The sequence below is a fragment of the Corvus kubaryi genome, unplaced genomic scaffold, assembly GCF_017639235.1.
Source record: "Corvus kubaryi isolate FWS band 111438036 unplaced genomic scaffold, C.kubaryi_AGA036_p1.0 138, whole genome shotgun sequence".
Classification (NCBI taxonomy): Eukaryota; Metazoa; Chordata; class Aves; order Passeriformes; family Corvidae; genus Corvus; species Corvus kubaryi.
Genome location: NW_024580672.1, coordinates 8040493 through 8063897, shown reverse-complemented (window position 1 = coordinate 8063897; position 23405 = coordinate 8040493). Strand labels below are relative to the sequence as shown.

The 23405-nt window shown below is 36.2% G+C and overlaps 1 protein-coding gene across 3 annotated transcripts in view; it reads left to right on the top strand.

Annotated features, from left to right (window-relative positions):
* Nucleotides 1–23405, top strand: part of PLCE1 (phospholipase C epsilon 1) — a 141616-nt gene that overhangs the window by 55902 nt on the left and 62309 nt on the right. For all 3 annotated transcript variants that reach the window (XM_042018973.1, XM_042018975.1, XM_042018972.1), the window contains one exon: nt 7570–7861. In XM_042018973.1, coding sequence (XP_041874907.1) covers nt 7570–7861 — 292 coding nt within the window. The remainder of the gene's footprint in view (nt 1–7569; nt 7862–23405) is intronic.

Sequence of the window (23405 nt, the reverse complement as noted above, 5' to 3'; positions counted from 1 at the left end):
TCTTTTCTACCTTTGAAGAAAGAAAGCTTTCAAGGATGTATAAATAGAGTTTTCAGTAGCTTCTGTTAGAATTTCTTACTGTTTCTTACTTGCATTTGAAAGGTTCAGTGATCCATTGTAATAGTAACATCCCATTACAGTTTGATGTACCAAAGACCTTTCTCCTACGATGAAAGGAGAATGTTCATCTCTCTTGAATTGAAATTATTGAATCATGACACATTTAATATTCTAACATCTAAATGGTTTGAGTGAATTATTTCAGTCTTTCTGACATAGTTTTAAGCCTAATTAGCCTATTTTAGATAATGTACTTCGTTACATTAAAGCTTCTATACTGAAACAAAAATGCAACTTGCTAATCATCTTCTTGTTTTAAATATTTTTATAACACACCTGTGAAGTTTTATATGAATGATTTTTTTTTCATCAGTAAGGTGCATCAAAAGTCATTATTAAAAAATATTTTTGAAAAGTAGCTATGTGTGTGGTGCATATACTTTTATGTTAAAAACACAGTAGGTAATTTAACACAGTAGGATAACCCAAGAAATTCTAGTCCGCATGATCAGGGCGTTCAAAGACGTGACCCACTTCAGACTAGTAAAACTAGCAGCTTTTCAGTAAAAAAACCCCAAGTTGTGCATTAGTTAGGTGGAGATAACACAGATGTTTATTTGAAGGAGTAATTTAATTTATTTAGTTACTATGACAGCATATTGTGTGTAAATTATATTGTTGGTGAAAGTTTGGAGGAAGTAAATAAGCACTCAGGAAATAAAAAGAGTACTGTCTGCATGTGGAGTTGACAGGGGTAGAACAGTAAACAGCTAAAAGTTGAAAGTTGCGAAGTACTAGAAAAAGATAAAATATTTAAAATGAAGAAGTTAGCAAGTTAGTAATAAAATAACTAATAACTATGTATTTTTTCACGTACACTTTTGTACCAACAGAGGTATAAATATCTGACCCAGCTGACCAGAAAGTGTTGGTTTTGGCTTTTTCTGGCTGAGATTACAGAGGTTTCTCTCACTGGCAAGGGTATTGTTTCACATTTCTGAAAAGTGATGTGAACAACTCCTGTGTTGTGTTTGGTGTCATCCTTTCATTTTCTCCATAATCGACTTGAAATTTCAAGTATTTATGGAAAAACTTTTGAATGACAGTTAATTAATGCCTTTCATCAGCCTCTGTTTTATATCTTGACTCTTCTTAGTAATTATTTTAATCTAAATTGTGTTACCTGCCTTGAAAAGCAGGACTTTCTGGGGGTGGAGATGCTGTGTTAAATCTGTATCCCAATTACACTGCTTTTTCCATCTTCTGATTCTGTGAAGTCCATCTTTCATTTGGTAAGGGCTATTAAAATTAGTACTGTTACCTTACAGAAATGGAAAATATGTAAGTAATAGCCACCAAGTTTTATCAAAAGTGAAAATGATGACTTGTTGGAAGTTTGGATCTGCTGTTACAATTTCTGGTCTTAAACCCAAGTCTCAAATTAATTTTTTAAAAAACTGCATCATCATTTCCTGATGATAACAGATGAAAAAAATTCTCGACTAATGACACTTGTCAGATATCAGAACTGAATAGTGGTGGCCAATATTTCTGAAGAATGTTGAACTGTATTTAAGGATCGCCTGTGCAAGATAGTTTGATCCTCATTAAATTCTGCTTCTGTTCCTTGAAATTATCTCATCCTTAACAGGATGCAATTCATAAGAAATATTGACTGGTGAGGTAATGCAGATTCTGTAATTGCAGTTGAAGCTGTAGAAAGTTCACAGAACATCACTTAATGAATATTAGTGTTTGGGCACATCTGTGCTTGATTGCTCTTTTGGCAGCCTTCCAGCTGCCATCAACACTGATTTCCATGTTCCCAGGGTCAACTCATCTGTTTTCTGTGTGTCCTCTGCTGCTCTGTGCCACATTGCCCAGTTACAACTTACTGTGTAGAACTGAATACTCAACAAAACTTGCTGTTGAAAAAGCGCACTTTATTGCTCTGTAGCACAGTACTGTTGTCTTGTGCTCTGTCCTGACGTTGTAAATATCAACATATTCCTCATCCTTCCTCATCCAGGTGGGGTAGAGTTTTCTTCTTAGTAGCTGTTACAGTGCTCTGTTTTGGATTTGGAATGAGAATGGTGTTTCGTCTCCTGCTGGGCTGTACCATCGTGAGTCTCTCACAAATTTCAGTGGTGCTAGAATTTAGAAAAGCTTACAGTTGGCTATTTGTATTCGTCCACTTCACCTGGAATAATAAGTTAGGAATGGAATTTAATTGACCACAGGTTTTATCATAAACCTTGCCCTATTTGTGAAATACCAGAACTCCGTAAGATACATAGCCAAAAATTTCATCAGCTCTCTTGGTGTGTGCTTATTTGGTTACAGGCTGCTGAGTACCACCAAGAAGATAATGTTCTAACAGTCTAAATGTCTGGCTTTTGTACTCCAAACACTGAAAAACACTTACCAAAATGTCCAGTTTCTTGAAAGGATTTCTGAAGACCTCACCTATTCGATTGCTAAAGTGAACAAGACTTGCCAATGAACAGAACTAAGAAATAGTCCTGACAGAGCAGACCTTTCAGCTGTTCAGAGCATCCTCTTTGTCAAACACAGTAATATCCTTTGGCTTTGAACAACCTGCACAACTGTTTGATATATGGGCTCCGGCATGTACTCTTGAGAATGTCACATATACAGTAAGAAGAAAGACAACATATACACTATTCTAGGGATAAAGAAAAAAGCATTCAGTGTTTAATGTATTTCAGTTCTTATAATTGATACATAATCAGAAGTTGTTACAAGAGATTAATATTTTAGAAAGACCTTGAATTAAAGATTTGTACTTTAGCAATGATCTTGAAACATTGTAAACTAATCAATGTGGGTATGGTCATAACCTGAATGAGATAAAGCTGAGAAAATCCAGTGTACTTCAGAAAATTAAAATCAGCATCACCTCTTTTTTACATTTGTACTAATAAATGCTCCAAAGTGTTATGCTGGAGTACCATTTTGGAAGACATAAAACTGAAGTATTAACCAACTGTGCACTAATGCCTTATTCACCCAAGTTCACCTTGCATACTACTTTCTTTCTGCCAGAAGTGGGGTTTTTTCATACCTTGTATTCCATGCTACAGATATCTGAATTAAATGGTAGAATAAATACCTGTAAAAGCAATTGGAATGGTCCTTGGTCATGACTTCCAAGAGATCACTGTTAGCTTCATTTGATCAGTATTGGTAAGGGTTTTCTTCTGAAAAACCTGCAGGGCCAAAATGAAAAATCACTATCAGAGTTTCCTCATTTTAATGTAATTTTTCTTGGAGCAGAACAAATTTGAAAAGAGCAGCATTTCCTGTGATGTTAATTGTGTTTAGGCTTGTATGTTCTGTAAAACCTTTGTGTTTTCAAAGGAGATATTTAATTGATCTTCAACACGTGCTGTCCTGAGAGTTATTACTTGATATACCATTCTGGCTTACAGGCATTTAAAATTGCTTTTAAAGTCTGCAGCAAATGAAGGCAGGCTGCTATCAGCAGCCCTCCATCATAGAAATGCTATGTAGGTGAACAGCCAGGAAATCAGACTGAAATATGCCAAACCAACTGAGCACGTGCACACACCTGCTACGTTTCAGTATTCATCTTCATCATTCAGGATATCTTTATAGATATGTTTAGAGAGAGTTTGGACAGATGCAGTGAAGTATTAAAGCTCTATTACACCCTATTTTCTCATATTTTTACAGTGTACTAGCAATAAGCATAGTTTTTCATGACCATTCTTTGCAATGAAATTCTTGGGTACACATATTCTTCGTTATTTTAATAAAGTGAGAGAAATTAAGCTTGCTTCCTAATAATGGGACATTTTTTGTCTGTTCGTAATTCCTGTTTCTGGGTTTCATAAGCACAGCAGCTGCTAAATGTTTGGCAATATGGTAACATGCCTCCAAGTTTTAAGCTAAATACCTGAGGCAGAAAAAAATATGAAAAGAGAAACAAAAAAAGACTACAGTAAGAGGTACATGTAAGTTTAAGTAAGAAATCACTTTTATTTCTTATGAACTGCTATATCTGATATTCCAGTACAGTAGCATCCATGAACTCCAGCTTCATTTTGGGGGAATATCTGTCATAAACTGGGCAATAAATAGCTGCAGTGTTTAGATTTCCACCATTTCTACACAGTAAACCTATAGTAATGTCGTGGAGAAAAGGACATATTGCAATTTGCAATTGCTTGATGATTAAACAGAAAAAAAGATTGCAAGAGAAAAATAAGGAATAGTTTCAAGGCTAGCATAAGTTCCTTGTTCTTACAGTTATTTTTAAAGATAATTTTAGTATCCTGGCAAAATATGTCTGTTGTCACTGTAAGAAAGTTTTATTGCCTGAAGGTTATCAATAAGTTAACTTGCAGATACCATTTTAAGTTACTTGAAGCAAAACTGAGGGATTTTTTAGAAGTCCCTCAAAAAGTTTTGATGATTTATTGCATACATTTTTAAGAGCTGAAAAATCTATTTTGTTTCCATGTATTTTCCAAATATGGACTTGGTTGTAAAGCTACAAGGATGGAATTTTGCCTGAATTTAATCTTTATTTTAATGCTAATTTCCATTTTTGAGTTGGAGGACATTTTTCTCCTGTAGAAATCAGAAATATTGTATGTTGCAGGTAATTTTTATTTTCCTTTTACTTTCCGTTAAAATCTCCTTAAAAAATAGAAGAAAGTAAAAATCTCTTGAAGCCATAGTATACTTTGATTGAAATACTGGTTTATTAGTATATGTAGTTTCCTGTTTCATCTCAGTTCTTATTTTAAAAGTGTTGTATGCTCATTCTAGAATGTTTAATATCACAGCACTTTTAGATTCGGATGCTGTACTGAGTTTCTTTTGAATTACTGTTTTATATGCAGTAGGTGAGACTTGGCAACATCAGACTGCAGATGGTTTTGAAATCTTTAATTTGATATGTAAGGCAAAAGTGAGACTTTGTTTTTTGATGGGTAGCTGTCAGTGCTGCATTTTCCTCTTTTTGGTTTACATTCATTTTTAATTACATTAGTCATTCTTTGGTAGTGATGTGGATCAATAGGATCTGGAGTCTGCTAGGCTGAACTATAAACCCTGGCTTGGAATAAACTTCTTTGTCTCCCAGGCAAGATTAAGTTTCCCCAATTGTCTGGTGCAATCTCTCTGAAAGGTGGTTTCCCCTATCAGTTACCTGAGGGATTTGTGGCTATTCTGATTGTTTCAGTTCTTTTACAGGGGCTGATAAGTATTCACATTTTTTCGTAACCTCATCTGTGTGCAGCAGAGGTAACACGCTCAGAACTTTAACACATCAAAACAAAATTTGAAAATGTTATGTGACGTGCAGAGTCTTTGGAGACAGCTAGTGCCCTGAAGTCTACTTTACACAGAAGAGATTAACACCATTATTCTATGTATAATCTCTCCAGCAAAACACTGTCGCCTATTTCTGTCAACAAATGGTTTCTTTGCTTTGGCAGCTGAAAGAAATTTTAGTTGTGTAGGCAACAGAACATGCCTTTATAAGTTGCAGAACCCAATTTTAAAAATATTTTGGATGGTAACTGCAGTTTTGAGAAGTTAAATTATATTCATTAACTAAATATTTTTTTAAACAAGCTGAAAGACTAATTATGTCTGCTGTGCATGACACGCTCATAGTCCAATGGTTCACTATTTCACAGTACACCTTTTGAAAAGGTACTTGCAGACAGTTAGCTAAATAAAAGGTCTATGCACATCCTGTTCAGGTAAGGCATGCTGTAAGAGCACGTTTTCTTTCTGAACTAAGGTGGAAATGTGTCTGTACTGACAGTCTAAAAGTCCATAAAACTGCCAGATAGCAAAGAAAAGAGGATAAAAATGCAGGTGTAATATTTCTAGAAACCTCAGATCAAATAAATTTTGGAAAAGTTGCAGAGAGAGGGGAAAAAAGATGCCACAGCATTTCATGGTGTAGTGCATCACAGAAGCTCTCTTTTAATGGAATTAGCGTTATATATAGCCATAGTCAACATGTGAAAGTTTCTTTTTTTATGTTAACAAATATGTCAGGGTTCTTTTTCAAATCGTTGAATTACATTACTAGTTAATGAATTCTTATAATATAAAATTTTACTGGTTTCTCCCAAACATGGTTAATACAAAAATTAAGGCTAAGACAACAAATATGTACTTAATATATTGGATTGTGTTTGATTTTCTGCAATTTGTTTACGCGGATGAAAGAAGTACAGCACTGTTCACCTCTTCTGTTAGTGGAGGGTCAGATCCCTCATGGGAGCAGGGATTTTGATCCCTCCTCTTTTATGTGGCAGGGTAAATGCCAGTCTCAGGGCAGAAGTGGATGGGTGTGAGATCCCTGTACCGGGAGCCGCTTCCCTCCTTGGATCTGTGGCTGGGCACGTGTGCATCCTGTGGGCAGGGTGCCGGTGCCTCTGACATGTGGCATGCACAGACTGTGCAAACAGTTTCTTATCGTTTGACTGAGCACACATGTGCTTGCTTTGTAGGACTCGCTGCAGTTTCTGCCATGTTGATGGATAGCTGTATTTTGTTTGTATGTGGGAAAGGGTGGCAACAAGAAACAAGGCATTAATTGAAAAAAACTGTCATGAAACCATCAGCTTACTTCTGAGACTTCATCCAAGACTGGTGGGGAACAACCTCATGAAAATTTTCTCAGCACCTGTCTTGGTGGCAGTTGTACTGACCTTTCCCTGTGTTAATTTTTAGTTTGGTAGTTTACACTTTGTAATTACGAAGCACAGATCACTGAAACAAATTATTAATGTTAATGAATAAGTCAACATAGAAGAATGCAAAGAATCAAGTCTCCCCTTGTATACTAAATGAAGAGATTTCTTCCAGATTCTTGCTTTGATCGTTAGACTCTTTTAAATAAGCAAACACTACTTAGTTGCTAAGCCACAGGCTGAAGTTCATTAATGTGTTATCACAAATATTGGAAAAAGAGTACTAAACCAATATAAGATAGAGGACCTGTGGGTAGGCTGGACTTAACGCAATAAACGTGACACCGGAACATTTTGAAAGAGGGTTCAGAGGGATTAAAGCCATTTCTGTTTGCAAAACCCCACCCACTCAGTAAGAAAAAGTGCCAGCTCTGAGTTGATCTGTTTTTTCTGCTACTGATATCTCTAAGATTTTCTGGAAGTACAATAGATTTAATACTATTATAAACAAATTTCTGCATATTCTATATTTTAAATGCTGATGAGGTATATTGATGTGAGGTTTTTTTAGTCTAATAGTTATCCTTAGAATGCTTTTAACCATAGATTGAAAGCCAGAATGACATCTTACTTAAATATCCTGTTTGGGAGCCTAACACAAAATCCTCAAAAACCAGTTTTGGATAAGTAGATGTTGCAGGTCATTGAACTTCGCAAGAAGTTGTGGTCATTTGGAATTGTTTTATATTCAATGTGTTATCCTAAGCAAATGAACTAACGGTCCATGCTTTTGCATTCTCCACAGATCTTCAGTACAGTGAGAGAAGAAGAGGAAGGAGCAGAAGATATTTTTGAATATATTCCTCATCTTCTGAGAAAGCTCCCAACATTTGTTACAGACTGTATATGCAAAGGAGATGGTTTTTGTGTAAAACCATGTGTAAGAGGTGCTTACTGTCAGTATCGTGCCACTTTACAGAGGACTGCACTCTCTAACTATATAACTGGTGCTTTGCTAGAAGCAACTACATCATTAGGAGCAAGAAGCGGTCTTTTAAATATCTTTGGCGGCTCAACTGGAAGAACAATGCTTAAAGGTAATGAAGATATATTTTTTTTTATCTCTGCTTTAATTATAGAATGAGTTGCAGAATTATTAATACTATATAGTATTCTGTAGTTTATATACTCATATGAAGTTAACAGATAAAAAAGGTTTTCATGTTTTCAGATATTTTCCTTTGCAATCATTGATGTGTCATAATGACTAGCTATCTTAGTTTACTAAAGTAAAAATGCAGTTAAACTGAAAAGAGTCTTATTACAAAACAAACACCTTTTCAGGTTTTTTTCTTGGAATCTTTTCTGCCTGCATCCAAATTTAATGCCCAAGCCATTGTTTTTAGCGTGTTCCTATGTGTAGTTTTTCTCATTTACCAAGTGCTGCTGCTCATGGGCTGGCTTGGTTCAGAACTGGAGAAAGAAGTGTATGCTCTACTTGGTTATTACTGTTGTCATTATACAAGTACCTGTCAGCATAGCACTGTGTTGTGAAGTATGTACACTTCGTTACTGATGTATTGGTGGTCTTCTCCCGGGTCCATCATCTTTCTAGTATTGAATCATTTCAAATAACGTGGGTATTGTCTACGTGGAAAATGCCTTTTGGAAAATGGATGTTGCATGCTAAACTTCCATGCTGATCGTCTTCGTATGTAGTAAGAGTATCCTTAATGTGATTTAGTTTAGTCAGTTTTGGAAGTTAAATAAAGCCTTCTTGGTACAAATTCTGTGCTTTAAAAGATGGTTTTGTATAGAATAGTACCTACCTTATTGATTAATTTTTAATTAATGCCTAGAATATTTCATAAGTTACTCAAGCAGTTGGAGATTTATCATCATCTGATAAACCATAACTAAAGGATATAGTATCTCAGTCATACCATGGTAGAAGTGATGCATGTGGATATTATGGCTTGCCCAAAATTTTACAGGAATTTGACAAAATAAGTGCAAAATCAGCGTGGTTCCTTAGCTAATGCAGATACTGACTTCATTTTTACAGACAAATAAAGGTATAGTTTATCCTCAGATATGGCTGTCTTTTATCCCAAAGAGTGGCCCTTTCTTGTTTCAATTAGTTTCTCTCTAGGTGAATCAAAGGGCAGAGAGAGGCAGTAAAATATCTAAGAATAACAGGTACAGATGGCAAACTTGTAGCATCTGAATGAATTTCAGTAGTACCTTGAGCAACACTACTAAGCTTCATATACCCTCATTGTCTGTAAGAGACAGATATATACAGTATAGTGTCCTATTTTGTTAGGGTTTTCCTTTTTATTTTGTTTGGTTTGTATTTGTTCTGGGGACATGAGTGCTTTAGACAAACGGACAGGGACATTCCTGCAACAGCTCGGAAGGCGTGTGCTTTGGAACTGAGTTCTGGAACTGGAAGCAGCAGCAATAGTTAGGCTCACTGAGCTGCTAATATGGCTTTATCTTTTTATGGAGCTTGAGCTAACAAGTGCACATGTGTGCTCTGTGTACTCTATGTACTAGCACACTTTGCACTAGTTTGGGGATATCTGTGCCGACAGTATTACATGGTGGATATTGTTGGATTCTGAGCCAAAGGATGTAAGACATTAAGACAAAAGACAGGACTTTGAACTCAGTTTGTGATTCCACTGATAGCCTGTGTACATGGTAGAGCTTGGATTTACTGTAGTGGTCTAGGCATGATTTACTCTACTGGTCTCTGGTGAGGAAGAGATGTGCTGCAGCTTTAGGATATTGAAGTTTTCTGAGTGTGGAAGCTTCCTGTTTAGTTATGTTGTGGTGGTCTATTATAGCTGAGAAATGACAGAGTCCTCTCTAAAAACGTTTATGGAGTGTTACCTGGGGATGTGGCTGAGTCATTCACATTAGCAAGGAGCCCAACCATATTCTGAATTCAGAGCTGTGGTCATTATTCCTGGGTGTGTACCTTTTGAGAAATTGTCCTGTCCATACAGATTGATAAGAAGGTTATTTTCATCTGTCCAGCATCCTCTCCATGGCTGGATTTAACCTCAATAAGCTAATCTCATCTAAACCTGAGAATTTTTAATTCACATCAGTAAGAGCTCTGTCATCAAATGCAATGGAGGATTTATCACAGGATACAGAATGTCATGGGAGCACTTCACTCAGTAGTTTGGAGGCATTGAAAAGGGACTATATTGATCCTATTGTGCTTTAATAGTTGCTGTTGTTTAACCCTAGTAGGTAGCACTGTGCTGCCACTCACTCCCCTACAATGGGATGGCAAGAGAATCAGAAGAGTAAGAGTGCAAAAATTCATTGAAAAATTCAGTTGAAGAGAGTTTAATACATAAAGTAAAAGCTGTGTGCGCAAGCAAAGCGAAAATAAATAATTAATTCACTACCTGCAATCAGCAGGCAGGTGTTTAGCCCTTTCCATGAAAGTAGGGCTCTGTCACATTTAATGACTTCTTGGGAAGACAGGCACTGTAACCCCAAATCAGTTGTCAACTGAAGAGTAAATATTACTGCAGTTCAAATGATTTTCAAGACAGTTGTTAAAAAGCTTCCAAAGCAGAAGTAAATTTGTTAATTAGAACCAGTCTGTATCATCAAGTCTTGAAAAGATCTCAAGGGCTGTTGAATTTGTATTTGGAGAACCTTTTCTGGATGAGACAGTATTCCACTACTTTTCTTTCAAAATGTTTGCAATTTTTGGAGACAAAGTTCAGCACTCTCTTGCCCAGTCTATTTAAAGAGGAGCCCATTACTTTAATGGGGAGTGCCTTCATGATTCAAAAGGAAGACTTCTCAAAAAGGAAAACTTCTCAAAAACTTTATACTCTCTTTAGTTAGGGCTTTTACGTAATATCTGCCCTGGAAATAGGGATCCTGCAAACAGCAAGTCCCTAATACTGGGATAGCCTCCTGGATTTCTGTCTCCCTAGCACCAAGCACTTAGTGAGTTCTTTGTGTTCAGTCCTTCAGGGGTTACTTAGTGACCTGAGCAATGAACCTTGCAGTCACAAGCAGTCCAGCTCCAGGGAATAGTTTTCTAAGGTTTTGCTTGGTAGCTAAGGACCTTAAATGCTCTGAGTCCCCAGGGCTAGGATGGTTTTGTGGGCAGATCAGCCAGTGTTGTTAGTTCCACAGAAGGCTTCCAAACATACCAGACCTCCTAAGCCAGAATCCCCAGTCACATGGATCTGAGACTGAGAGTTTTCAGAAACTCATGTAGGCTTGTTGTGTAGGAGAGTCCTGTCTTGGGCCTGGAGCAGGGAGCCTGCAATCCCTCCTCTCAGACGGCTCGCAGAGCCGTCAGGCTCCCGACTGAGGGGCTGCGACTCCGGTCCCGGTAGCGCAGGGACAGTCTGAGAGTGGACTCCGGGAACCACAGATGCCTGGAGTTCCCACAGCTGGTCAGTGACATTCACATCCTTGTCAGCATCTTTGTTGCTACAGAGAACATAATTTTCACATATGAACACTGAAGACATTTATCCTGCACTGTTTTAGTACCTCTGTATGTAACTCAGAGTTTTTGGTTAGTAAAAAGTTTTGAGAGTGTCTTTCAGTGGGATTTGGATTGAAGCCAGCTTTTTTTCCTGTCGAAAGGAAATCCTGCTTTTCAGCCTGTTCTGTGTCTTACAAATTGATTGTTACAGAAGTTTGCTCATAGTTGTGAATGGGCCAGAACTTTCACTGGAGTCATATTTGAAGGGCCAGTCATTGTCACAGTTCATATGGTATTGACATTTTTATGCAGAAAGTGAAAAAAAGAAGGAAATAGAGTATGTGAAAATGTTTGTACTTTACATTTGATAGAGTTATCATTTGAAAGAAACTTGTACTCCTCCCTGCACCCCAATTTAATTCAATTTGTAGTCTAAGATAAAGGGAAGGAAAGTAGAAGGAGGTGTCTGAAGATGGAGCAGACTGCAAACATTTTGTATCAATATTCTTTGACTTTAGCATCTTCTAGAATTGATGAGTCTGATGCCACTCTCTGTGATATAAATCGGACTACCTCTTCCAGAGAAAGCTGGGCAGGACTTGTTAAATAGACAGTAGCAGGTTTTGACCAAGAACATAAGGAAACTAATTTGTCATGAATGTGGAGGCAGACTGCATTGATCTTAAACAAACCTACTTTATTCATACCACAGAATTTAGTGATTACCCTTTATCTGTAATCAGACTTTGCCATCTGCAAGACTGCACAGCAAACAGGTGCCCAAGTCTCTGTGGCTTTTCCCACTGCTATTTCTTGCACCCTTTGCACAAAGTGTATTGTTACAATATTGGGAAAATTCCAGGATCCCTGAAATTGGGGCAGTTGTCTGATAGCTATATGTCGGAGTAATGGGTCATAACAAGCTTGATGTACATAGATTTAGAAAGGCCAGCATGATTTAGTTGGTGTGTGTGTTTGGGCCCAAAGGTTAAGACCATTTAGAATGAGGGATAAAGCCAAATGAGCTGACATTAAGACCTGAAAAGACAAAATGTGTCTTAGGCTGAGAATCTGTGGTAAGAAGATGAGCCAGGCAATGCACTGTAGGAGAAGAAATCAAATACTGGAGATAGGTCAGACTGTATGTAGATAATGTGGCCTGAGGCAAGGGTGTGAGTCAGGAAAGAAGGATTTCATGCCTGCTGTGTTGCCTCCAGGATGTAGGTCAGGAAGAGCAGGAACAAGTGCAGGTCATCTGGTTAGGAAGAGAAAGAAGAGTGACATGGCAGGAAGCACAGATCAAGACTGAGATGTCAGGAAGGAGGAGAAGGATTTTGGAGGACAGCTGTAAGTCTAGGGACACGTGAGACCGTCTGGAGCTGGCTACAATGATTGTCCCTGCAAATTGACAAAAGGGAAAGATCACTGAGGTCAGTCTCCTGGACCTGTCACCCTTCGGCCAGGCCCAGTTACAGCCATATTGGTCACACCAAGGGTAGTGGGAGAAAGACTTAAGGAGGATCCTTGACAACATTAATTTAACAAAAACTTCCTTTAATCCAACATGTTTAATACATTATAGGGACAAAGATACAAATTTTACCAGCATAGCTTGTCTTGTCCTTACAGTCTTCTTTCCAGGTTCAGTAAGCTGTATTACTGCAAGATAGACACATAATTGAACCAGGCAGTAAATCGAAGTTAACCAGTGTAAGTAATCTAAATAAAAAAATGTAATATATTTTCATCTGTAAAATTCCGCCTTTGTATGTAATAGCTATCATACTCAAGGTACATGTCTGTATGGATCTGGATATCCTAACCTGTGTACAGGGGTAAGCCATTAAGAAACAGAACTGAGTTTCAGATGATTTTATATAGATTTTGGTTCCACTCATACTGTGTGATAGTTTTGGTATTGATGATCCTTTAACCTGTGTATCTGAGTCTCAGCTTACAGCAATATTTTTGTTGGGAGTCTATAGCTGTTACTTCTAACACAAGAAAAAGAACAGCTTAAATACATAGAATGAGTTTGTGTTGTTAGAGGTTTGTTGTGAGGAAGGTAATAAAGGACATGCTAATATCTGGATGAAGACTGAGAGAGCAGAAGTTTGTGCAAAATGATGTTAGTTTTAAAAGCAAATTTGTTATTTTTTTTATGACGACTACTCTTCTGAAAAAAAAAGAAATGGGATTCTGAGTGCAGATAGTTAATCCCTGAAATGCTTATTATTGTTTATTATTTCAAAGGTCTGAACATTTGTTTGAATGGACCTTGTAAAAGTAGTGTCCATGGGAACTTTTAAAGTGTAGAATGGAAATTTTTTGTATGTTTATGTTAGCATGTCAATCATGAGCAAAAAACCCCAAGGACTCAAGCATCAAGATGACTCAAAAGTCATCTCTTGAAGTTTTGGTTTTAGGAAACAAACTAGGAGAGAAAGTCAAGTTTTGTAGGATAATGCTGTTTTATTTCTCTCCAGACACATTTTTTTGTTGTTGCTAAATTCTAAGAAATACTCTACAGTTTACTTAGCAGAATCAAAGACATTCAGATATTTTTCTTTGTGTTTTCAGATACTTGCTTTTATGACTAGTGAAAAATACTTTAGTATTGACCCTATAATGATGAGAAATATTTAATTTGATGGTTTATTTTGTATATTTGTAGTGAGATAGCATTAATAAAATTGATATTTATAAACAAAATTAATTTTAAATTTTTCTATTCCATCTCCATGGGCATCCTTACATTATCATATTTAACATGAATTTTTAAAAAATCTAAGTGTCCTAGTTTCCAGCTGGAAGTTGGATACAACACTGAATTGTCATTCTTCCAATTAAGAAATAATATGCTTGTGTTGTCAATGAAAAAATAATGGTGTGTTGGCCAGGTCCCATGGTCATTCCTTCAGTAGAGATTTTTCAGACAAGACGTATATTCACCGTATAAACAGAGTGTCTCTGAGTGTACTGCTCGCATTCCAGTTCTGCACAGACCTCTCTCTCAGACTTCCTGGGGAAATGGAGAAAGCTTTCTTGTGGCAGCATATTGGTTTTCAGTCTTGTGTACTCTAGCAAATTTCATAACTAACTTTTCAGTGATGTAGTCCTGCTGCTTGTGAAAGTGATGTAAACTGTGTGTAGACAAGCGTAAGGTTAGAATGAAGAAAAGAAGTGATAAAAATGCCAGAGCCAGATAATGACTGTGAGATGAAGGCAGGCGTTTTGTGTCTACTTGCTTTCTGAACGTAGATGCAATGTGAGGACTATGCTCTCTTTTTAATTCCCCCTATTTGTAATTTCTTTACGGTTAATCACATTTCTGGAAGCCTCAGGGAGGTTTTCCTTTACTTTGCCTCTCAAAGAAACTTTTTTGGATGGTTGCCTAAGTCATAGCCCTTTGTCCCATTAAAGCTAATGCTATTGCCTTTTACTAGAGTCGTTAGTGCAGAGAGCATAATAGCTGTAAAGGTAGGGCATTTGCTAATAAAGAAACCCATGTTGTGTTTTTTGTAATGCTTCAGATGAAGTTTCCTAAAACAAAAGTAATTCCGTTTATTACTTTTGGCCTGTTTAAACAACACTGTTATAAATATAACTTGTACAAAAGCCTGAGTGTAGGGTAACTTATTTCTTAATATATTAAAAGACAAAAATCCAGCAGAATTAAAATCACTCTTGTTTATAACTCTGCTGTCAAAATCAAATGCTTTTAGTCTTAGCGGGATGTATGCTCATCCTTAATTTCTAAACTTCCTTCCATTTGAATCCTAGTGTTTCAGCTTTTATCTGGGGAGGTGGGAAATCTGACCTTTCAGTGAGCCAGCCAAATGCATGTCTTCTTCATGGCTTACACAAGGCATGTCAGTTATGCATTTTGCCACAGTTTGTAGCTTTAAACTGAGCAGCTGTTGCCTGACTGTTAGTTTGGACAAGTGCAGTGCGGAGACTTTTTATGGTACTGAAAGTACCTGCTCTCCTGGCATTTTAGGAGGAATCTAAGATTCAATGGAAGGTACATTTGCTGGTAAGATTTGCCCTTCTGTGGCCCTGATTATATGCGGGGAGTTTAATCAAAGTGGTAGTTTTATTTCCAGAGAAGTAAATTGGGTGACAGTTTTCTAATCTAATATTAGATCTATAATGGCTGCATTTAATAATAGTGCTTTAAGGACACAAAAGTGTTTTTAGGTGGAAAGGGAAGTAAGGAATATGAAATAATGTTGTGACTGTGTATTTTGTATTTCAACTTGTTTGAAATGGAATACAACATTTCAATCAATTTAGGCAAAATGCTTTGCATTTATCCGGTTCACATTGCAACTATTTCAATGTTAAATTATGTTGTGGGACATTCCTTTGTTTCTTATTCTACAAAAAAGAAGTGTCTTTTTTTTGCTGGACAAAATATGAATTTCAGTACTTTTTAAGGTTCTAGAACAAGGTAAAAGTATTTTTTTCCTAAAGTACATAAATTACTCAAATGTTGTAAATTAGTAATATGTTTTTGAATGTAAGTGCACTGCTGCTTTTTTCTTTAGTGAGCTTTTCTCCCTGTATCTTCAGTATACAAGTTTAAAACTTGGAATCAATTTTTGTTTCATGGTTGCTTAAGGGAGTTTACCTTTTTTTTCTTTTCTGAGTGGCACAAATGCACAGCAGCATGTAAAAGCAATGCTTTGCTACTAACTGGTCATAAAGAAACACCTCTGTTTGCACGTTTTTTTAAACTGGCATCTGTAACTTTAATGAAGGTTCATAATATTTTACTCTGTGAAAGGAATGTCTTTTATGTGCTAACCCTCCCATTTCCCTAATCTGGCTGTTAGCTAAAGGCTGTGACAAACATTCACCATTCAAGGTGATAGTACCCCATTGCAATAGGAAGGTTGTCTTGGTTGTCAACACTGTTATTTTCACCTCAGTGATTTAGATAGCACAGAAAAAAAACTCCCTGATACCAAGTGTATCTGTATTAATTGCAAAACAGTGGTGTTTTTGAGGTCTTTATTCAGTCACTGATAGCAAATCTGAGATACTTAGAAGTATTACTAGAAAGGCAATGAAAATTATTTTAGTTAATTCCAACCCAGACACTGCCTTTTGGCTGTTTGGTAATGTTCTTAGCTTTGATTTGAGGCAGAATGGTGTAACCATTTTTCTAAAAATTAAGCTGATTTGGGCATTTTCTTAGGGCGTAATTGGTTTAGCTTTTATTTCAGGGGCTTCATATTGACATAGTTTTCGAATGTTTAAGTATTTGCTTTTGAAATACTAGTTATGTATATAAAAGCATTGCTACATATTTTAGTAATTCTGAAATAAGTAATTTGCCAGGAAGATTTATCAAGCGCAAATTGAAAATGTTTCAAAGCAACAGTAGAAGAACTAGGATACAATTTGATGCTAAAAGTACTTTGATTTTTTTCTTGAGCTTAATTTTAAGGGCTTTGCACAATTATACAGTAATTACATATTTTTGTCTACATTTCCTACAGACTTAGTGCAACAGATTTCATGCACATTTTCAGCTTTCTTTGTAAAGTGTTGAGATCTTCTAGAAAAGGGTTCGATCTGATGCTGTTGCATTAGGTCTCCTCTCTTCACCCCTATCCCCAGGCAGGAGTGGTGTCTTCTGAGAGCATTTTTCTTTGAGATGGGAGAAAGAATTCTCTGTCTGGAAAAACTATTGCTTTAAATGCCTTTAATTATGTTACTGTTAGCTTTAGACAAGGTTTGACCTGGAGTTGTTCACCTGTATTTGCTTGTTCAAAATTAAATTGCAGAGCTCTGCAGAGAAATAGAGCAAAGTGGTCCTGTGCAGGGCCAGGAGTTGGACTGGATGATCCTTGTGGTCCTTTCCAACTCAGCATATTCTGTGATTCTGTGAAAAATTTCTTTAATATAGATATTTCCTTTTAAAAACAGAGTAGTTGTTGAAGTATCATAAATGTGCATAACTTACTCTAAAAATTCTTATATGCTTTTTTCAAATAAATTGCTCTGCTTATGAGTTTCTAGAAGTTTCAAGTTGGAATTCAGAAGAATTCCGATTTGAAACATTGTTAATCTTTGATACTTGATTCTGAAAATAGCTATACCTAAAAAGAACGGTTTTGTCATATTTGCTGAGAAGAGGTAGTTCTGGTTTTGTGTTGGTGTAGCACTTGGGTGATAAAATGTAATTAACATTTTAGAACTTACTTGTGGTATCATACTTTAAAGCACCATGAAGTAGTTTTCTTGTTATTTGAGTTAAAGTGTTTTCAATTTGAAAAAAAAAAATGAACCTTAAAAGTAGAATTTTCTTCTAGGCTTTAGATCTTCATAGTGTGCAGTTCTGTAACTGCCATGAAGTAGAAGGAATCAAATTAATCATATAGTTCATATCTACCTCATAGGTACAGGATTTGTGAATATAAAACCTCTTAACAGCTACTAACAAATCTTTTAAATATGCATTGAACACAAAAAAAAAAAAGAAGAGGTGCTGCTTCAGGTACTGGTTTTCTGGAAGATGGTGGTAGGATTTGCATACAAGTTCAGTGTTTGGGAGAAAAATCTTCAGGTATTTTCCATAACCATATATAGAATGAATTGCGCTGAAAAAGACATCAAGGAAAAACAAAAATATATTTAGAATTCTTGTTTGCAAAGATAGAACTAGAACTGTGTCAGTAACTAGGATTTCTGTTTACTTCCAAACCCGACAAATATTATACTTCTTTTTGTTCGAAAGAAACAGATCCTTCGAAAACCAAAACTTTTTTTGAACATCAAATATTAGAAAATATTTCAGAAAGCTTGAGAAAGAAAAAAAAGGTTTAGTGATTGCATGGATGATGGTACATCAAATTTGAAAACAGGAGGGCAGTAACAGCATGTTGTTTGGGAAAGTAAGAAAGCTCATAGAATTGCAAAGCCTAATGTCAATGGAGACATTTAGCTGGTCTGACATCCTTCTAAGTTGTCTCAATTCTAAGCTCAGTAGTTGAATGGTGACTGTGCTACTGTACAGCCTTCAGAAGAAGCCTGAGAACATGCACAGCTTTTCCCAGTAGTCGCTGAAACTCCAAGACAAAGAAGGGTGACACTTCTAGTTTGAGTTTGTCTGTCATCAAGGACCAACCATTTTTCTTGTTACGCATTTTTTCTGCTAGATTTCATTATTTAAAATCTGATATATTTCCCCTGTTGGGAGGTGCTTACATATCTACTAAAGTCAAGTCTCTTCTCAATTTCACTTTATTGAACTAAAGTTATGCGTTTCTGATCTCTTTTTCTGGGTCTCACTATTCAGGCCTGGAATAATTTTATAGCTCTTTGCATATTCTGTGGTTTGTCTGTGGCTTTAAAAATACAGAAAAGGTAACTGTGTATTATTGATGTTATCCATGATCTATTCAGGGGGACCTGTTTTTGCCACCACCACCTCCTAAAAGCTCATAGAAAACATTTAGTTTTAGGGTCCCATCTTATTTCTTCAGAGCCGTGAACTTTCGGAAAGCAAAACTTTTCATACACAGTATTTGCAATTTTTTTGTGTAGAATACTTCCTATTTCCAATAGATCTATAATATGTATGCTGACTTGACTGCTTCTTGCTTTTCTATTAAAGTCAGGTTTGTAAGGTAAAATGCTAAACTGCCATGTAACGGTCGTGGAATAATTTGAGTTGGAAGGGACTGTGCTGGTCTTAAAGACGAATGTGCTTTATTTTCCCACCTGTTTTATTTTTTTACTATATTAACAATATTGCTGACAGGGTTGGCCCTAACTCCATTTAAAACCTTAGCTGCTGTACAGGTAGCCGTAGCACCACAAGGAAGGAAGAGTACAGCTAATTTTTACTATGCACTTTTAGAGAAGAAATTAATTGCTTTTGAAATCTTCAGGTTAAGGGAGATTTCTTAAAATCTGAGGAAGGTACTAGCTTTGAGTTGGTTTTCAGATGGTAAAATCACTAGCTTTGAAGGTTTTCATGTTAGGAAAGGACTGCAAACACCCCTTCTAGTATAATCTGCTGAAGCTTAATGACAAAGACACAATTCATTAAGGAGTCTTGTGACTGTTTAGAATAGCTTTTATGTAGCAAGTGTATTAATCCTGTGAAAGCCAGATGTAATACATACTTCCATTTTTTTACAAGATAGCTAGTTCCAGCAGTATAATACATATAGCTATCCTCTGTTCACTTGAACACGATTTTGTAAAAACATATTTTTGCTAATTTACCTTATGATGCCCGAATGATGTAAACAAAGACAATTATAGAAAATAGTTGCTTATAGCAGGGTTTAGTCTAAGCAGAACTATAGCAATTTACTAGTGAAGTTGTAAAAAAGCTTGCAAGGATAAATAAGTACTTAGAGCATTTATATTTGACGTTGGAAGAAGTAAGTAATATTGAGGCAAGTCATAGATGTTGAGATTGTTTAGATCTCTATTATGAAGTTAAGGTTGATTTAATACTTTGTGTAGTCTATTGTTTTACTTCTTTTGGCTTCCAGACATGCGCCTGCCCTGTTCTCTGCTGTCTGCTGTATTCCACTAATCCCTCTCTGGCTTAAACTCCTGCATCGTAGAACAGATCTCAGTTCTAAGGCTTAAATCACACAGGCTCCTCCACTCTGTAATTTAAAAACATACGAAAGAAAGAATCAAAATCTTTTCAGCTTTGACTTTTTGGCAGTTCTTGTTATTGTGATGAGTTCCTTTCATTAAGCTGCATAATATTTTTGCTGTCTCAGTACTACAGATTGTTTCTTGGACTTCTGAGTTTTATTAAGCGTATCAGCATTTCCACTGGTAGCTCACCTGGCCATGTCTGTACTGCACAGCAGTACAGTACTTTTCTGGTGGTGAGGTAGCCCATGATGTAACCGGTCCTTTAGTCCTTGGTATAGCCACTGAATTTTGTGACTGTGCATTTGATGTGTTCTGTATGTCAGTGGTAGGACTTTGATCATATTGACCCGGGTTTGGTGCATATTTCTCTTTTCCCCTTTAAAATGCCTCTCAGCATCCTTTGAGTTGTGCTTCTGGCACAGCATTTGTGATTCCAGAAACCTTGCTAAGAATAGCTGGCTAGTAGCAATACTTTATTAAAAGATATCTGCCATGATATAATACTTATATAACATCATGAACATGACTTACTATCATGGGAAGTTGTAAATTAATGTTAAACCCTTATCAAAACAGCATATGAATTTCCCTTAGCTTCCCATCAGCTTCCTCATGAGAAAAATCAGCTTGTTCAGGATGCTTGCTGTTATAATCCTTTTGAAAATTTTCTGGTAATTGGCATAATTAGATGTTTGCATTGAAAGATGCCTTTCAAAATTACCTTTTAAAATTTGGAAATTGCATTCTAGAGTAAGGAATACCTTCTTTCATTTAATTCTGTAAACTACAGAGTCCTTTTCTTTACTCAGTAAATTTAGCAATGGTATTTGGACTTTGCCAAACAGGTATTGTACTACACTGGAAAACTTGCATTCAAATTGCAGCTTAGGAGAAAATGTGAGACTGGGGTAACTAAGAGGATTGCTGCTCTTCTGGGTAGAGAGATTGGTTTTACTTTTCCTGAATTATGAGAGGAAATAGTTTACAGAAGAAAAGAGCTGAATTACTTCCCTTCTGAAAATAAACCTGTATGGTAATAATTTTATTTTATTCCTCTGTGGTTACAGACTTCCCTTTTTTCAGGCTGGCTTCCTGAGTTGTATTTTAACCCTATAGGAAAAAATGCTAATTCAACATTTTGTACATTTACAGTACATATTCACCAAAGAGCTTGAGAAAAGACTGTGTCTGGGGGAAGAGAAAAAGAACGTAAACGAATCCACCCTAAAATAAACAATAAACATGTATTAGGAAAGCCATCTGTGTCTTCCCTGCATGGATCCCTTTGCATGTTGTGCATTGTAGTTTTTATCCATGAAGTGCTCCCCCAGTGAATTTGGCTAACTGCATTGGCAGACTTCTAGAGGTTCCCACAGCTTTCATCTGATGTGTGTCTCCAACTGCTTGTTTCTTTGATATTGCAGAATCTTTGTGGAAGAAATATCTTATGTTACTCTGATTTTTTTGTTGTTCTTTTAAAGTATCTGTTAAGTAACATGCTTTTTGTCCTGTGAGCACTCAACCCATGATACTTAGCCCATAATACTGGATTTCTCAGAAATGGCTATTAATACTAGCTTTGAAGATAGTCCACTTTTAATTCCAACCACAAGAAAAAAAAATGTAAATAATATGTAGAATACAATACAGTAGTTCAAAATAGTTCAGTTGGAAGGGACCTACAGATAATCTAGTCCAACTGCAATAGAATAATAATTCTTTTAATTTAAATTTAAGAGATTGTGCATGTTTTTATCTAGGAATACACATAAGGATAACAGCAAGGGCATCGACTATGATTTTGCATCTCTGTTTCTGTGCAGTGTAAACAGGACACAGATCAAATTATATTTTGTATGCAGAAACCTAAGGAGGAGTAGCACAGCTCTGGCTGTGTTGGGAGTAGAGTCGAGGGAGCTGACCACCATGACAGTGCTCTGCAGGACATGTGAAAAGAGCCATGGATTTTCTGAACAGCATTCCCAGTGGCTGCAGGTTACTGACTGGGTCATCATCAGTTAATGACGTACTCATTTTCACATCTTAAACATCTCCCTCTCTTTTTGACCAATTTCGGTGAATACTTTTTTAGTATGTCTTAAAATACTTTTAAGCCATTTCTTTAATAATGAAGTGCAAGTGTTGAATGGTTGTGAATTATGAGTATTAGCTTTGCCCTTCACCCTGTTATGTAATCCATTATTTTATTTCCAGTTCATAATTTTTCTCCATTTTTAGCATCCCTTTCAATGAATGTCCTTGGTTCACTCATATATTCTTTTGTGAGAGGACCTTTTAATATTTTTCTCTACATTGTGAATTTTGAACTACAAGGTAGAATTACTGCAGTATTTCTTTGTAACAGCATAGAATTTACTGTTCTTATGAACTTTGTTAAGTATCTTTATAAATGATGATAAAATGCTTTAAGAGCACTTTGAAAGACCATATTGTTATTAGGTTCTTGCTGCTGTACTCTGCTGACACAGATAATACAAAAATATTATCACAATAGTTTTGTGATGTTCCATTACAGCTTTTTGACTGATGCCTTAGTAAATCTTGCTGTATTCTCTGATTTGTCTTAAGCATTTCTATGTGTATGTTTTCGTTTAAATACAGGTATATTTCCTGGATTTTGTTTTCGTTAGAAATCTAAAAATCTTGGATATCAAACTAAATTATAGCTGCTACAGTAAATCTGCTATTCACGAAATGTTCTCATCATGAGGGATATTCAGGGCACACAGTAGAGTCAGTAATCGAATCCTCACCAAAACTAACTGGTGAAGCTGTAGATTCTGTAGGTGCTTCAGTTATGTAGAGGTTGAATTGATATTATTCAAAGTGTAATATAGAATAAGGGAAAAGCTTCCTTAGCAGATCATACGAAGGTATTTTGTACGCAAGTGCGCAGTCGAGACTATCTGCTGTTAGTGGTTCTATTCTCTATCCATTTTCTGTGAAATAATTACGTAGAGGACAGGTCTCAAACAAGCTAGTTTTAGGAACATATTCTGTTTAGGTAACTGCTGAAAGCAAGCCAGAATGATGAAAACTCTGAACTGATCAAACATTTTTCAAGTGTGTTCCGTTCCTTTAAAATTCTTTCACTGCTAAGCTTCAGGGCTTAAATCGGGAACATCTAATCAAGTGTTGTTGTTTTTGCTGGATGTGGCTTGGATTAATTTTGTTCCAATCATCAGTAAGAATAATAACCAAAACACCTTATGCAGCCGATTTGTGTGCCCTTTGGTCTATGTGGAAAATCTGGTGGTGTGTCTCATGCACTGGATTGTCTTTCATATGAAGATTCAAATGGCAAGAATAATGAGTTGTAAGTGTTGTACACTTATCTTACTTAATTCTCATGTTATTCTTTGACATAATTATACTTAAAATTAAGTGCTCGGATTGGCATCTAGTCTTCGTCTTGTACTGCTAACATCAATGGCAATTTTAGTATTTGTTTCACTTGGTATGATCACTGAAGACATAGGAAACATTCTTACTGTTTTTACCTTAAA